Source organism: Saccopteryx leptura, chromosome 1 (genome assembly GCF_036850995.1).
Source record: "Saccopteryx leptura isolate mSacLep1 chromosome 1, mSacLep1_pri_phased_curated, whole genome shotgun sequence".
Lineage (NCBI taxonomy): Eukaryota > Metazoa > Chordata > Mammalia > Chiroptera > Emballonuridae > Saccopteryx > Saccopteryx leptura.
In genome coordinates this window covers 8,236,280-8,251,174 of record NC_089503.1, presented here as the reverse complement: position 1 = coordinate 8,251,174, position 14,895 = coordinate 8,236,280, and the positions used below count along the sequence as shown (strand labels likewise).

General features: G+C 52.1%; 1 protein-coding gene across 1 annotated transcript; it reads right to left on the bottom strand.

Moving 5' to 3' along the window:
• Nucleotides 1–29: 29 nt before the first annotated feature.
• On the bottom strand, nt 30–14,600 carry NAALADL1 (N-acetylated alpha-linked acidic dipeptidase like 1). The gene is made up of 18 exons (XM_066358631.1): nt 14,385–14,600; nt 14,128–14,300; nt 13,922–14,043; nt 13,210–13,332; nt 10,419–10,702; nt 10,214–10,315; nt 9,353–9,438; nt 9,101–9,220; nt 3,228–3,313; nt 3,081–3,144; nt 2,930–2,997; nt 2,638–2,729; nt 2,471–2,561; nt 1,626–1,707; nt 1,370–1,543; nt 1,207–1,294; nt 1,006–1,098; nt 30–700 (listed from the first exon to the last, which is right to left on the bottom strand). Exons 1-18 carry the CDS (start codon nt 14,582–14,584, stop codon nt 514–516), a joined length of 2,235 nt encoding a protein of 744 aa, XP_066214728.1. The 5' UTR covers nt 14,585–14,600; the 3' UTR covers nt 30–513.
• Nucleotides 14,601–14,895: the final 295 nt, after the last annotated feature.

Here is a 14,895-nt window from a genome sequence, read left to right as displayed (position 1 = left end):
TCTCCTGATTCCCACATAATAAAAAGAACTTGTTTTGTAGGGACAAAAGCTAGGCTTGATTTATTTGGGGGGAGGGCAGGGAGGAGTTAAGAAATGCTAGGAGTATGAGGGTCCAGGAGCCCAGAGTGGGCAAGGCCCAATTTACCCTGGGCCTAGGTTTCCTGCTGGTCCCTGAGGGGTAGCCCTGGTCAGCTGAGTTGGCATTATGTATCCTGTCTCCATCCACCTACCGCCAAGAGCAATTGGGGGTTTGCCATTCCTACCATCCCCATCTCCTGTTCACCCGCTGCCAACCAAGAGCCAGGACGAAGGAGACTTTCATCCAGGGCTTGTTACTTCCCTCAGGTGACCGCATCTAGTAGGACCCTGAGCTGTTGCCTTAGAAGTTTGAGAGGATCCCGTGATCATGCCCTCTCTTGGCATCAGGGAAGCCTGGACACACCCAAAGAAAAGTGGAGTGGCAGGGGGTTAGGCTAAGGGTGGTGATGGGGAGCTGAGGAAGGAGGGCTGGGGTCAGAGCTCAGCCACAGGCCTCAGGGTGGCTGCTGCTCCCTCCAATGCCGCCACCACAATGCTGAGCTGCCTTTGCACCTCAGCCCAGGCTGCAGATCCTGGGTCTGTGTTCATGGCCCTCGAGCAGGCATTGGCCAGGCCTGGGAATGTGGCTATGGGGCTGGTTCGGGGTGCCCAGAGCACATGGCTAACAGGAGAAATAGGAGAGGATCAGGGTCATCCAGGGGCCAGAAATGGGGAGGAGCCTCAGCCTCAAACAGACTCAGATCCTGTATAAAGCTGGGCACAAAAGCACTTCCCACTGCCTCTGAAAACTACAGCTGTGGTGGTAGCAGATGTAGGTGCTAGTCTCAGGGTGACCTTGACTAATTTGCATTCCCTCCTTTGAGCCTGACTCCCTAAAGGCCAGCAAAATGCTGCCATTCTCGCCCCTCAGTGCCCATTTCCCAGCCTCACCCCACCGCACTTCCCAAGAGCTCGGGACAGGCTCACCTGTAGTAGCGTTCTTCTGGGAAGGCTCGAGGGTTCAGGAAGGTCCGTTCCAGGAGCATCAGCTGGTCATTGAGCATCCGGACCTGCAGGGGGCTGAGGGGGCAGGACCTGCCGGTCACTTTGGAGCCAGCAGCCCAGCTGCCTGCTTACATCTTGCCCTGGTGCTGCCCTCCTAGGCACCCGCTTGCTCCCCTTGCTCACTCGAAGGTGCCCTTCTGCAGTGCTGCTATGGTTTGGCCCAAGGCCACAGCTGCCCTCTCGAACGTCTCCACTGCAGCTACCAGAGGCCCTGTGGGGTACAACCAGTATCTTAGCCCCAGGAGTGCAGGTTTCCCTGGGCTTCAGTGTCAGGGGGCTTTCGTACCCAGGCTGATGCCGTGCTGCTCTAGCAGAGCCCCAAGGTCCTGCTGGGCAGCCTGCAGGAAGCTTCGGAGGGTCTCACTGTAGTCACTGACGTTGAGAGGCAGGAAAAGGCTGTCGCTGAGCCGAAGAAGCACATTCCCTGCCGTCCGGGCCACGGCCTGGTGGCTGCTGAAGCCTGCAGAGAGGGTGACCAGGCCAGGACTCAGTCTTGAGCCCACCCTTCTCCAGCCTCAGGATGCCCTTGCCCCTCTCCTCACCGGGATCGACAAACTTGTCCACGTAACCAAAGGTGTCGAAGGCTGTGTGGTAGGTGGGGTAGATCCGGGCAGAGGTCTTGCTCTGGGGGAACAAAGTCCAGAGGTGACAGAGTTCAGAGGGTAAGTGGGAGGTGTACCTACAGTGAGCTACAATGTAGGGATATAATCTTAAGTCATTGCCCCACCCATGAGGTAGGTTCCAGAATTCCTGCTTTACAGAGGAAGAAACTGACGCTCAGAGAGGATAAGTAACCCACGTGACAACACACAGCTAACAAGTGGCAGAGCTGGGTCAGGTGCCAGCTTCCCTTTTCACATGAAGGAGAGTCTGGGGCTTAGAAGTCAGGCTGGTTATAAATCCAGCTTCAGTCCCCAGAAGCAGTGTGGCCACGAAGGGGAGGAACTGCCTTTAGAGACACAGGCTGAGCGTTCTAAATCCCTTATCATTTCACTCACACCAATGCTGAGTCACCCCTGGTTTAAACTGTTATTTATTCTTCTTTTAAAATCTATACTGAGATAAACTTTTTTCACATTTTAAGATGTCTACAATCAGGTTGCTTCTTACAGTCAGTGTTATCCTACAACTAACTGGCAGTGTTTCTTTTCTCTTGAATAGTGCGTATAATAATGGTGCATCTTACAATCCATAGTATTTTAAATGTGATCTATGCTTAGATGAGCATAAGCAGATCCTCAGAGAAGTTAAGAATCTTGGTGGAGGTAGCACAGCTACTGAGTGATGGAGCCGGATTCAGAATGCACTAGAGCAGCCTGAAGGAGAGGAGGGGCTGGCTGGCGGAGCAGAGTAATGAGCTGGATGATGGGGGCAGGGGGGCGCTCACCCGGTCATAGGTGTAGGCGATGTCCATGGAGGAGATGCCCAGGAAGTGAATGAAGGGTGCATAGTCGCTGCCAGCACCCAGAGAGCCCAAGCTGCAGGAAGGAGGATGGACTAGAGGTTGCTGGGCCATCCCCACCCACTCCGGCCCCCGCCTGGCCCTGGGCTCACCTGGGGACCAGGCCATACACCGGGCTGCTACGGTTGAAATACCGGATCCAGTTGTCGTAGATGCTGAGACTGCCTGGGCCTGGTGCGGGGATCTGACCAGAGAGGAATCTAGCCTCGGGGTTGGGCCCTCCCCAGACCCAACAATTCACGGGCCCTCTGCCCGGCCCACCCTAGTCTCCAGCCCAAAGCACAGTCCTGCGAGTCCTACAAGGCCCGTCCGCAAGTCTCAGTCCCACCCCAACCCCGCCCACCCTTGTGGCCCCGCCCACCCTTGTGGCCCCGCCCCTTTCACCTGTTTCGCAGCGGAGAAGAGGACGCTTTGGACGGGGGGCGTCCCCTGCGCCCTCAGGGTGGCGTTGGCTGTGGGAGGATCACAGAAAGCCTCTAACCGGGCCCCCGCCCTATTTCCCTCCTTCTTCTCAGTCAGCCCCCCCCCCCCGTACCAAACACCGAAATGTCCACGTTGATGTAGGCTACGGTGCGCTCCTGGAGCTTACTGAAGAACTCCTGAGGGTGGGAAGGGTGACGTCAGCCTGGCAGTGCCCCACTCCGGGGGTCCCCTCGATCGCCTACCCTGGAGGCTCACTCACCTCTGTGAATTCTGTGGAACCAATGAGCCCAAACTCCTCTGCCCCCCAGCTCGCAAACACGATTGATCTGCGAGGACGCCAGGTGCCTGGGGACCGGGATAAAGGGCTGGAGGGCAGGGGTCCCCGGATTCTGGGATAACTTACAGGAAAGGTTGGGATGTAGAGAGGATGGGGGGCCAGAAGGGGCGAGGAAGCCCGTGGCAAGAGGTAGCTGCTAGCACCTCTCTAGCCAAGCCTTCCTGAAGGCTCTGTCCTCCGTCCCCAGCTTCCCTCCTCTGTTGTGACACCCCACCACCACCCCAAAGCTGCTCCCAACACCAGTCTCCCTTGGCCAGGTGGTCCCTTGGCCAGAATGCCCTGCCTCCCTCTCCGCTATAGGTATGCTTTGAGAAGGCCTCCTGGTCCTCCACGGCCAGCTCCCTTCCCCATTCATTCTATGGAAAACTGGCCCATAACCTTCTTCACCTGGTGACAATACATTAACGTTCTCCTAGGGCATTATCCATATTGAGCTAACCCTCACAACACCTTAAGGAAAAGATGACTATTGTCTCCATTTCACAGTTCATAAAACTGAGTCACAGACAAGTTAAATGACTCACTCAGGACAACACAATTGGTAGCAGCAGAACTTGGTGTTTAAATCCAGGGTCTGGCTGCAGAGTCCAGGGGCTTAACCAATGCCCACACTTCCTCTCATAGCCTTCTGCAGCCTGGCTCCCATCTCCCGTCTCCATGCCCACACTACTCTTGCCATGGTCCTCAGCCACCTCTGAGAAGCCTTGATGGCCCTTACTGGCCCCTGACTTCCTCCATACGCCCCATCACCCCCCATCGTGACACATGCTCCTGGCTGTGCGCTCATCTCTGCCAGCAACTCAGTTCCCTTTGATCATTCCTCATTTTTTTTTGTTGTAAAAGAAAAAAAAGGTTTAAGTATAAAATTATTACATGCTTGCAATTACAAATTCCCATACGTTTTCCTAAAAAAAATGAATAACCTGACTCTAATCAGATAAACCCAAATTAAGAGACGTTCGACAAGATAATATCAGAATCAAGAAAGACGGCATGGCCTGACCAGGTGGTGGCGCAGTAGATAGAGCGCTGGTCTAGGACCTGGAGGACCCAGGTTCGAAACCCCAAGGCCTCTGGCTTCAGTGCGGGCTCATCTGGTTTGAGCAAGGCTCACCACCAGCTTGAGCCCAAGGTCGCTGGCTTGAGCAAGGGGTCACTCACTCTGCTGTAGCCCCCCCCCCCCCCCAGCAAGGCACAAATGAGAAAGCAATCAATGAGCAACTAAGGTGAGGCAACAAAGAATGCTTCTCATTTCTTTCTCTTCCTGTCTGTCTGTCCCTACTGTCTGTCTGTCCCTATCTGTACCTCTCTCTGTCTCTCTGTCACAAAAAGAAAAAAAGAAAGATAGGCTGATCCATGTTGGCACAGTGGATAAAGCATCAACCTGGAACGCTGAGGTTGCTGGTTTAAAAACCCAGGCTCGCCCGGTCAAGGCACATATGAGAAGCAACTATTACTACAAGGTGATGCTTCCCATCCCCCCTTTCTCTCTCTCCTCTCTCTAAAATCAATAAATAAAATCTTAAAAGTCTTTAAAAAAACCAGACAAGGAACGGCTAAAGAACTGTTACATGGTACACACATAACTATTACACATGCAATGTGTGATCCTGGATTGGCTCTTGAACCAGAAAATTATTTTGCTCTAAAGGTCACTATAGGAACAATGGCAAAATTGTTAATTTCCTGATTCTGATATGGTTCTTTGGTTATGAAAGAAAATATCCTTATTTTAGGAGATATATAGTGACGTGTTTATGGGTAAAGTGCAGCATTTCTGCAACTTTCAAACACTTCAGAAACATAAATAAAGAGAGAGCAAACAAGGCATCTGGGTGAAGGGCTTCTTTGTACCATTTGGGCAACTCTTGTGTCTCAAATTATTTCAAAATAAAGCACTTAACAAGAACAAGAACAAAGACACTGCTGCACTACCAAAGGGGGTCGTGTCAGAAGCCCAGCCTCTTTCCACAAGATACTTCTCCTCACTCCCCCAACCCCATCAGTTAATCACAACCATACCTGTAGTTTCACATACCATTTATGCCACCAACTCTCTAGTTTATCTCTTTTTGTGTGTGTGGCAGAGACAGAGTCAGAGAGAGAGAGACAGATAGGGACAGACAAACAGGAAGGGAGAGAGATGAGAAACATCGATTCTTTGTTGCAGTTCCTTAGTTGTTCATTGATTGATTTCTCATATGTGCCTTGACCAGGGGGCTACAGCAGACAGAGTGACCCCTTGCTCAAGCCAGCGACCTTGGGCTCAAGCTGGTGAGCTGTGCTCAAACCAGATGAGCCCGCATTCAAGCTGGTGACCTTGGGGTCTCAAACCTGGGTCCTCCACATCCCAGTCTGACTCTCTATCCACTGAGCCACCACTTGGTCAGGCTTATCTCTTTTCTGACCTGGAGATCAGCACCTTCAACTGCCTGCTCGCCCTCTCCCCAAAAATGTCTCCCGGGCACCTCAAAATCAATATGTGAATGGGCACACAGTCTATAGAGATGTAATTTGTGGCATTGATAACACAAAGGGGAAAGACAGAGCTTTATAGGAGTAGAGTTTTTGTATGTGATTGAAGTTAAGTTAGTACCAATTCAAATTAGATTGTTAAAAGTTCAGGATGTTATATGTAATAGAAAATGAAAAAGGCCTGACCAGGCGGTGGCGCAGTGGATAAAGCATTGGACTGGGATGCAGAGGACCCAGGTTCGAGACCCTGAGGTTGCCAGCTTGAGCGCGGGCTCATCTGGTTTGAGCAAGAGCCCACCAGCTTGAACCCAAGGTCGCTGGCTCCAGCAAGGGGTTACTCAGTCTGCTGAAGGCCCACAGTCAAGGCACATATGAGAAAGCAATCAATGAACAACTAAGGTGTTGCAACGCGCAATGAAAAACTAATGATTGATGCTTCTCATCTCTCTCTGTTCCTGTCTGTCTGTCCCTGTCTATCCCTCTCTCTGACTCACTCTCTGTCTCTGTAAAAAATAAATAAATAAAATTTAAAAAAAGAAAAGAAAAGAAAAAGTTCTAAAGATGGATAGTGGTGATGGTGGCACAACATTGTGAAGGTACTTATTTCCACTCTATTGTAACTTAAAAATGGTTAGAAGCTAACAAACAAATGAAATAAAACAAAAACAAGCTTACTGATACCAAAAACAGAGCAGTGGTTACCATAGGGGAAGGGGGTTGGGGGTGGGGCATGAGGTGAAGAGGGCCAACTTTATGATGATAGGTAACTTCTAGACTTTTGGGAGTGATCACTATGTAAAATTATAATGTACACCTGAAATATATATATATTTCATATGTTTTATATATTTATAGATATGAACCTTTTCTGGCCCTGGTGAAATAGCTCAGTTGGTTGGTCTGTGGTCCCAACATGCCGAGGTTGCCGGTTAGATTCCCGGTCAGGGCACAGACAAGCATCTACCAATGACAGCATGAATAAGTGGAACAACAAATCGATGTTTCTCTCTGTGTCTCTCTCCCTTCCTCTTTTACTAAAAAATGAAACAAACAAAACATAACCCTTCTGACATAAAGAATCAAGGGTCTCCCAACCTGCCTATGCTTGGTAGGTGGTAGCATCAAATATAGTCATAAGGTCTTAAATTTAAAAAGTGGCCCTGGCCAGTTAGCTCAGTGGTAGAGCATTGGCCCGGCATGTGGATGTCCCGGGTTTGATTCCCAGTCAGGGCACACAGGAGAAGTGGCCATCTGTTTCTCCACCCTTTCCCCTCTCCCTTCTCTCTCTCTTCCTCTCCCACAGCCATGGTTTGGTTGGAGCAAGTTTGCCCCAGGCACTGAGGATTGCTCTATGGCCTTGCCTTCCATGCTAAAATAGTTTGGTTGCTAAGCAACAGAGCAACAGCCCAAATGGGCATCACCCCATAAAGGGCTTGCATGGTAGATCCCAGTGGGGACACATGTGGGAGTCTGTCTCTCTGCCTTCCCACTTCTCACTTAAGAAAAAAAATTTTTAATTAAGATATTGGGGGGACATTAAATGGTAAATTTTATGATATGTTTTACCAAAATAAAAAAGAAACAAAGAGAATCATACGTGAGGAACCCAATTCCGTTCTTCCCCCCAGCGCAGTGAACAGCCTCTCATCCTGCTTTGTTTTTCTTTTCTTTTTTTTTTTTTTTTTGTATTTTTCTGAAGTTGGAAACAGGGAGGCAGTCAGACAGACTCCCACATGCGCCCAACCGGGATCCACCCAGCTTGCCCACCAGGGGGCGATGCTCTGCCCATCTGGAGCGTTGCTCTGTTGCAACCAGGGCCATTCTAGCGCCTGAGGCAGAGGCCATGGAGCCATTCTCAGTGCCCCGGCCAACTTTGCTCCAGTGGAGCCTTGGCTGCGGGAGGGGAAGAGAGAGACAGAGAGGAGGGGGGGGTGGAGAAGCAGATGGGCGCTTCTCCTGTGTGCCCTGGCCGAGAATTGCACCCGGGACTCCTGCACGCCAGGCCGACGCTCTATCACTGAGCCAATGGGCCAGGGCCTCATCTGTTCTGTTTTTCATAGATGGCACTGCCACACTCACTGGGCTGCTCACACCCAAAATCAGAAATCCTGAAGTCCTCACTCATCCTCTCCCTCATCTCTGTCACCAACAGACCCAGGTCTTCACACTGTCTCCTTCCCATTGCCCCTCTCTGGCCCAAGCCCCCCTGTCTCCCAGCTCTGAGGATGACAAGTCTCTCATTGGTCCGTCCACACAGGGCCTGCCCCCCCCCACACCCTCCCCTCTTCTAGCAGAGGAAGCCATTGAAAATTTGGACTCTATTATGTCACTATCTTTTTTTTTTTTCCCACAGAGACAGAGAGAGAGTCAGAGAGAGGGATAGACAGGGAAAGACAGACAGGAACGGAGAGATGAGAAGCATCAATCATCAATTTTTCGTTGTGGCACTTTGGTTGTTCATTGATTGCTTTCTCATATGTGCCTTGACCATGGGCCTTCAGCAGACCTAGTAACCCCTTGCTCAGGCCAGTGACCTTGGGTCCTAGCTGGTGAGCTTTGCTCAAACCACATGAGCCCGCGCTCAAGCTGGCGACCTTGGGGTCTCGAACCTGGGTCCTCCACATCCCAGTCCGATGCTCTGTCCACTGTGCCACCACCTGGTCAGGCTCATGTTGCTATCTTAATTGCAATTCCTCAGCCATTTCCTGCTGCCCTTTCATGGAAGTCCAAACCGGCCCTGCCGCCTCTGCCACCTGGTCCAGCCCCTCCTAGCCACATGCTGTGTTCTCCACTTGGATCTACCCCTCACCCCCAGGGGGCGATGCACTTGCACCTACAAAGCCCCTCAGACATGTTTCATTATAGGACATATCACAATTGTCATCACATGCAGGAACTCTGGGATGTTCCCTGTGGGACCTCCAGAGCTTAGAACTGGCCTGACATAGAGTGGGCGCCGAGACATATTTGTTGAGTTAATGACTGTCATCCCTGCCTCAACTGGGCTGAAGCTCCTGGGGGCAGAGCCTGGGCACTGCCTTGCTCACAGCGGCCTCTGGGCCTCAGTCCATCGAGGGGCTCAGCAGCCTCTCCTCAGAGACTGTATGAATTAATCAATGGTCCTGCCCCACACTGGGTGACTCCACGCTGGGGCTGGTGTCCATGCGTGTCTGCCCCCAGGGCCCTCAGGCGTGGCACAGTGGGCACTGGAGAATGAAGAGGAGGAGGAGGGACAGGATGTCCAGAGCAAGGAAGGAGTGGGCTTGGAGGTGACTTCCCGCAGGGAGAGTCCCGGGACCAGGGGAGGGGGACGACCTCACCCTTCTTCAGCAGGGTGCCCAGGACATGGGAGAGCTCCAGGAGGACAGCGGTGCCACTGCTGGGGTCCACGGCTCCATGCACCCAGCTGTCCCGGTGGTTTCCGTACAGCACATAGCGGTCTGGAGCGAGGAGCAGAGTCAGAAACTGGAGAAGAGGGCGGGGTCGGCCAGGTCTGACGGAGGGGGTGTGGTCAGGGGCGCTCAGAGCGGGGCGGGTCCTGCGGTCTCTGGGTCCCGTGAGGGGGTGCTCACCAGGCTCCTCACTCCCGCGGATGATCCCTAGAACGTTGGAGGAGTTCCGCAGCTCCAGGCGGTTGTGAACACTCACGTTAACCTGGCTAGGATAGTGAAGGGGGCGACAAAGTCACTCGCCCCCGCACACCTACCGCCCGGCTCTCTGTCCCAGTGCAAGAGAAACTGAAGCCCAGAGCGGAACCGGACAGGTCAAGGTCACGTGCCCAGAGTACTAGGAGAGGCAGCAAGTCTAAAGCCCAGCTCTTCTGATTCCTGTTCTCTTTTTCATTCATTTATTCACTCGCTCACTGGCTCGCTCACTCGCTCACTCCAGTAGGTAAGTATGTACCTATCGGATACTTAGTGTTGCGGGCACCGCACTAGGCTCTAGGCAGCATAGACATGAACCCAGCTTCCGTGGGGCCTCCCGCTCCTGAGCCAGAGAGGCCACCAGGAGGCGAACGACTGCCAGCGGTGAAGGGGCTGAGAGGACACGAACAAGCTGATGTGTGAAAGGACACCTGATGGCAGGTAGGGAGGCTAGTGCAGGATGGCAGGAGCGTTGGGAAGGGTGTTCCCCGCAGAGGTCACAGCAAGGGCAGAGGCCATGGTTTGGGAACGAGCTTGGTGTGTTCAAGAGAGTGGGCAGCTAGAGGGGAGGTCTAGTAAGTGAGGGGGACCCCACAGGAACTGGGGCCACGCAGCTGTTTCACTGGATCCCCCAAAGACAAGACAGATATTTTGGAGGCAGGGGAGGGTCTGGGAGAGAGAAGAAAGGGAAAGGCCAGGCCTTGAAGTGGGCAGAGCAGAGACTCAGGGTCAGGGAAGCATCACAGGGAAGGGAAGAGGAGAGTTGAGGGAAGAGGGGCCCCCTCTCACCTGCCTGCAAAGTCACCATCAGGCTGGAAGCCTGGCCCCAACTTGTAGTCACAGCCGAGTGCCCCCTGCCAGGCAGCCGGGGCTGAGGTTCCTTGGAGGTTACTGGGGAGGAGGGGGAGAGCCTTCAGAGCAGATATGGGTGTGCAGGGTTTGAAGTTTGGAGGCCATTGGAGGATGGGCAGGAGACCCCAAGGCACAAGCTCACCAGAGAAAGACTTTTGCATCCTCGAAGCCAATGGGCTGAATGGGAATTGGGGGAAATCCAGAGACAGTTGCAGGGTCCAGGCGAAAGGAGGAGGGGTTGGCTGGAAGGTAGGGGGTCAAGGGGTCCCCAAAGTACTCATAGTAGGAGCCTCGCTCCACCCCAGAGGGAGGCAGGTTCCAGGAGTGTGGGAAGGTCTCGTTGGGCAAGCTCTGCCCATCATTGATGTCTGCGGGGTCCGTGTACACCAGCACCCCAGCCACCTCGTGCTTGGCCGCATTCACAGCCTGCGGGAGGAGGAGGAGGCTATGTTTAGGAGAGGCGTAAGGAAGATGGACGCACGCCCTATTCTACTCTCTGTGGAAGCCAGGACAGATCTGTCTTTCCACTGGCAGGCTGATGCTTGCCTTAGTCACACTGCAGTGCTGCTTGAGATAGCAAAAGACTACTGGGCATAGGCAAGCCAGTGCTTATCAGGGGGCTGGCTGAATAAACCGAGGCACCTTACAAGGGAACACTACGCAGCTGTAGGAAAGAACAGGATGTGCTGTCCACCCATGTTCAGAGTAGCACTGTTCACAATAGCCAAAACACAGAAACAACCCGTGTAGCCACTGACGGGTGGATGGATAAGCAAAATGTGATCTATGACATGCAAGGGACTATGATTCAGCCTCAAAAGGGAAGGAAATGCTAATACAACATTGATGAAACTTGAAGACATTATACTAAATCAAGGCAGACATAAAAGGACAAATATCACATAATCCCTCTTATATGAGATACCAAGAAAGGAATAGTCATAGAGACAGAAAGTTGACTAGAAGTTACCAGGGGCTGAGAGAGGGAAGGAAGAGCTCACGTTTAATGGGGACAGAGTTTCATTTGGAATGATGAAAGAGACCTGGAAATGGATGGTGGTGATAACTGTCCAATTTTGTGACTGTGCTTAATGCCACTGCATTGGACACTTAAAGACGGTTAAAATAATAAATGTTGTTACATATATTTTGTCAAGTGAAATACAAAACAGTACCTTTTTAAAAAGTGAAACAAGGCCTGGCCTGTGGTGGTGCGCTGGATAGAGACTCAACCTTGAAGGCGGAGGTCGCCAGTTTGAAACCCTGGCTTGCCCAGTCAGGGCACATACGACAAGCAAGCAATGAACAACTAAAGTGAAGCAACTGTGAGTTGATACTTCCCATTCCCCCCACTCCTCTCTCTGTAAAATCAATAAATAAGAACTTTTAAATAAATAAATAAATAAATAAAAATAAAAAGTGAAACAAGGACAGTTTATGTACCAACTGAGGATAATTTCCAGGATGTATGAAGGTGAAAAATAACATCTCAGAACAATGGGTATAGTCTGCTACTTCTGTGTAAAAAGAGGGGGAATGCCTGACCTGTGGTGGCACAGTGGATAAAGCATCTACCTGGAAATGCAGAGGTTGCCGGTTCGAATCCCTGGGCTTGCCTGGTCAAGGCACATATGGGAGTTGATGCTTCCAGCTCCTCCCCCCCTTCTCTCTCTCTCTCTCTCCTCTCTCTCTTTCATCTCTAAAATGAATAAATAAAATAAAAATTTAAAAAATAAATAAATAAATAAAAATAAAAAGAGGGGGAAGTAGGATATATATTCATATGTGCTTCTTCCAAAAGCGGCTCAGGCTAGAGAGCCCGGAAACTGAAAAAGAGTGCTGGCCCTTCTGGAGGAGGGCGTCACAGGAGAACTTCTTCACTTTATATTGTTTATTTTTGTTTTAAACTGGAAATTCCATCATGCCTGCCACCCTCAACCCTCTTTCCTGTTCTTTTTTTTCTTTCCTTTTTCCTTTTTTTTAGCTCTTATCATGAGAACTTCTTGCCTGACCTGTGGTGGCGCAGTGGATAAAGCGTCGACCTGGAAATGCTGAGGTAGCCGGTTCAAAACCCTGGGCTTGCCTGGTCAAGGCACATATGGGAGTTGATGCTTCCTGCTCCTCCCCCCTTTCTCTCTCTCTCTCTCTCTCTCTCTCTCCTCTAAAATGAATAAATAAAAATTTTTAAAAAATTTAAAAAAAAGAACTTTAAAAATTGTGATAAAGTACATCCAACATAAAATTTACTATATTAACCATTTTATTTATTTTAATTTAATTTTCTTATTTAAGAAAGAGATATTGATTTGTTGTTCCACTTATTCATGCATTCATTGGTTGATTCTCGTATGTTCCCTGACCGAGGATCAAACCCACAACCTTGGTGTATTAGGACAATACTCTAACCAACTGAGCTACCCGGCCAGGGCTATCTTAACCATTTTAAAATGTGTACAGTTCAGTGGTATTAAATACATTCATATTATTGTGAACCCATCGCCACCACCCATCTCCAGAACTCCTTTCATCGTGCAAATCTGAAATTCTGTATCCATGAAACACTAACTCTCTCTTACTCTAGACCATTTACATTTTTTAAAATGTTAACCATAAACATGTAAAGTTAGTCAAAATCTTTAATTAAAAAGCAGGTTGGGGGAGGACAACCAGAAGTATTTAAGTTGAATATTCAGAACTACTTCACAGAGGACTTAGACTCCCAAAATATCAGAGCTGAAACCTAATCCCTTTATTTCCTGAAGCTCAGAGAGGTTAGGGGAGGCACCCAAGATCACACAGCACACCAGTGGTATAACACAGATACAGGTTGGCCTACCACTCAACACTGCTTCTTCCCCTTCCTCTCACTTCCTCCTGTCCACTGCTGGGCCCCTCTCCCCACCCAGCCCCCAGCAATGGGGGCTGCTGCTCACCTTGGCCCCGCGTCCTACACCCCCGTAGCGGGTCAGAGCGATGGTGCCTTTAAGTTGGATGCCCCGAGCCTGTAGCTCCTTAAAGTCTTCTTCTGTGCCCCGGTTGGCATAGACAAGGAGGCCCTAGTTCCAAGAGGAGGTGATCCTTAGACTCAGGCTCAGGAAGGACGGAGTGGTCTAAAGGAGAGGGAGAGCTGGGCGGCGAGGCAGGGGGTCTAAAGGAGAGGGAGAGCTGGGCGGCGAGGCAGGGGGTCTAAAGGAGAGGGAGAGCTGGGCGGCGAGGCAGGGGGTCTAAAGGAGAGGGAGAGCTGGGCGGCGAGGCAGGGGGTCTAAAGGAGAGGGAGAGCTGGGCGGCGAGGCAGGGGGTCTAAAGGAGAGGGAGAGCTGGGCGGCGAGGCAGGGGGTTCAGGTTCTGTTCCCCACCTGACCAAGAGCTCGTAAGCTCCCCAAGGACAGTTACACCTGGTTTCCTCTGTGTCCAGGTACCCTGCATCTGGCCTGGCCTTGAGCAGGGGCCATTAGCGTTTGTTGAGGGACTAATGGGTGAAAGGTGCAGCAACAGAGTGTGGAGGTGAGTAAATTCTGGGTGAAGGGAGCTGAGCCCCGGTTGAGGCATATTTCACAACTGCCCCTGAGTCAGGATGGAAGACGCTGGAGTGGAAGCCAGGGGGAGCTGGGTCACGGCAGTGGGGAGGGCGTGTGCTGGGCCCACCTGTGGGGTTCCGGGGGGAGCGTAGGCAGCGTAGGGGGGCACCACGTCGGGCCCCCCCTGCTCCCCCGTCAGGTTCTCTTCGCTCTGGCGACAGGAGAAGAGGATGTCCGCGCCGGGACCCACTGTGGAAGGGGGGCATGTCAGGCCTGGGCCCTGCAGCTCCCCGCCCCATAGGCAGCTCTGAGCCAGAGCGGACAGGGCCTCACCAATGGCCACGCGGTTGGGCTGCTCCCGACTGGGGAAGGACAGCAGCACTTCGTAGGCAGAGGCCTCAGCCGAGTCCAGGCCTGTCTCTGGGTCCTGCCAGCGCTGCAGCAGCAGCTGTACTAGCGCCTCATCCCGGGGGCTGGAGGCCAGGTGTGGCTCCCTGGAGAGCTCTCTGTGGGGAGGGCAGAGGGAGGGGTAGGCCTGGGTCAGGGAGGGCCCTCTGGCAAACAGAGGGGCAGGCAGAGAAATCTCTCACCGAAGATTCTCCCGAATCCTGCTGGCATCCAGTTGTCCCATGACAGTCTCAAGGATCTCTAGGTCCAGGTCCTGGGAGACCGAGTCACTGGAGGCTGGAGGGTTGGCCCCTTTGGGGATGGCAAAGTGGCCCAGGATGATCCCCAGCCCCAAGAAGGCAGCGGCCCCCGCCACCCTGCCAAGCACCTTTCCCCACTGCATCCTCCTGAGTCTTGGCCAGCCAGGGTGGCTTCCTACAGCTAGGGTGTCAGGTCTAGTTAACCATTACCGCAGGGACGGCCCTGCCCTTTGGCCTCTCCACTGTCAGGGAAAGTGAGGAGCATCCTGAAGGGAGGGCCAGGAGCTGTTCACATCACCCCAATGTCCGTGTCATTCATTTGGAAAAGACCTCCAGGAGCATTAAGTCCACATGGGAACACTAAGGCCCAGAGAGGGACCCAGTCTCATCTGGGGTGTCTTGATAAAACAGGGGTCAAGCCAGGACTGGAATTCAGAGCCCCCGTGTTCAGAGC

What these genes read in the sequence shown, in the direction of transcription:
- NAALADL1 (XM_066358631.1), bottom strand. Translation starts at nt 14,584, where the DNA reads ATGCAGTGGGGAAAGGTGCTTGGCAGGGTGGCGGGGGCCGCTGCCTTC. An exon ending in TCGCCTACACCTATGACCGG is followed by an intron (nt 1,708 to 2,470) that starts GTGAGCGCCCCC and finishes TTGTTCCCCCAG; the next exon opens with AGCAAGACCTCTGCCCGGAT. An exon ending in CCAGAAGAACGCTACTACAG is followed by an intron (nt 701 to 1,005) that starts GTGAGCCTGTCC and finishes TTCTCCTGTTAG; the next exon opens with CCATGTGCTCTGGGCACCCC.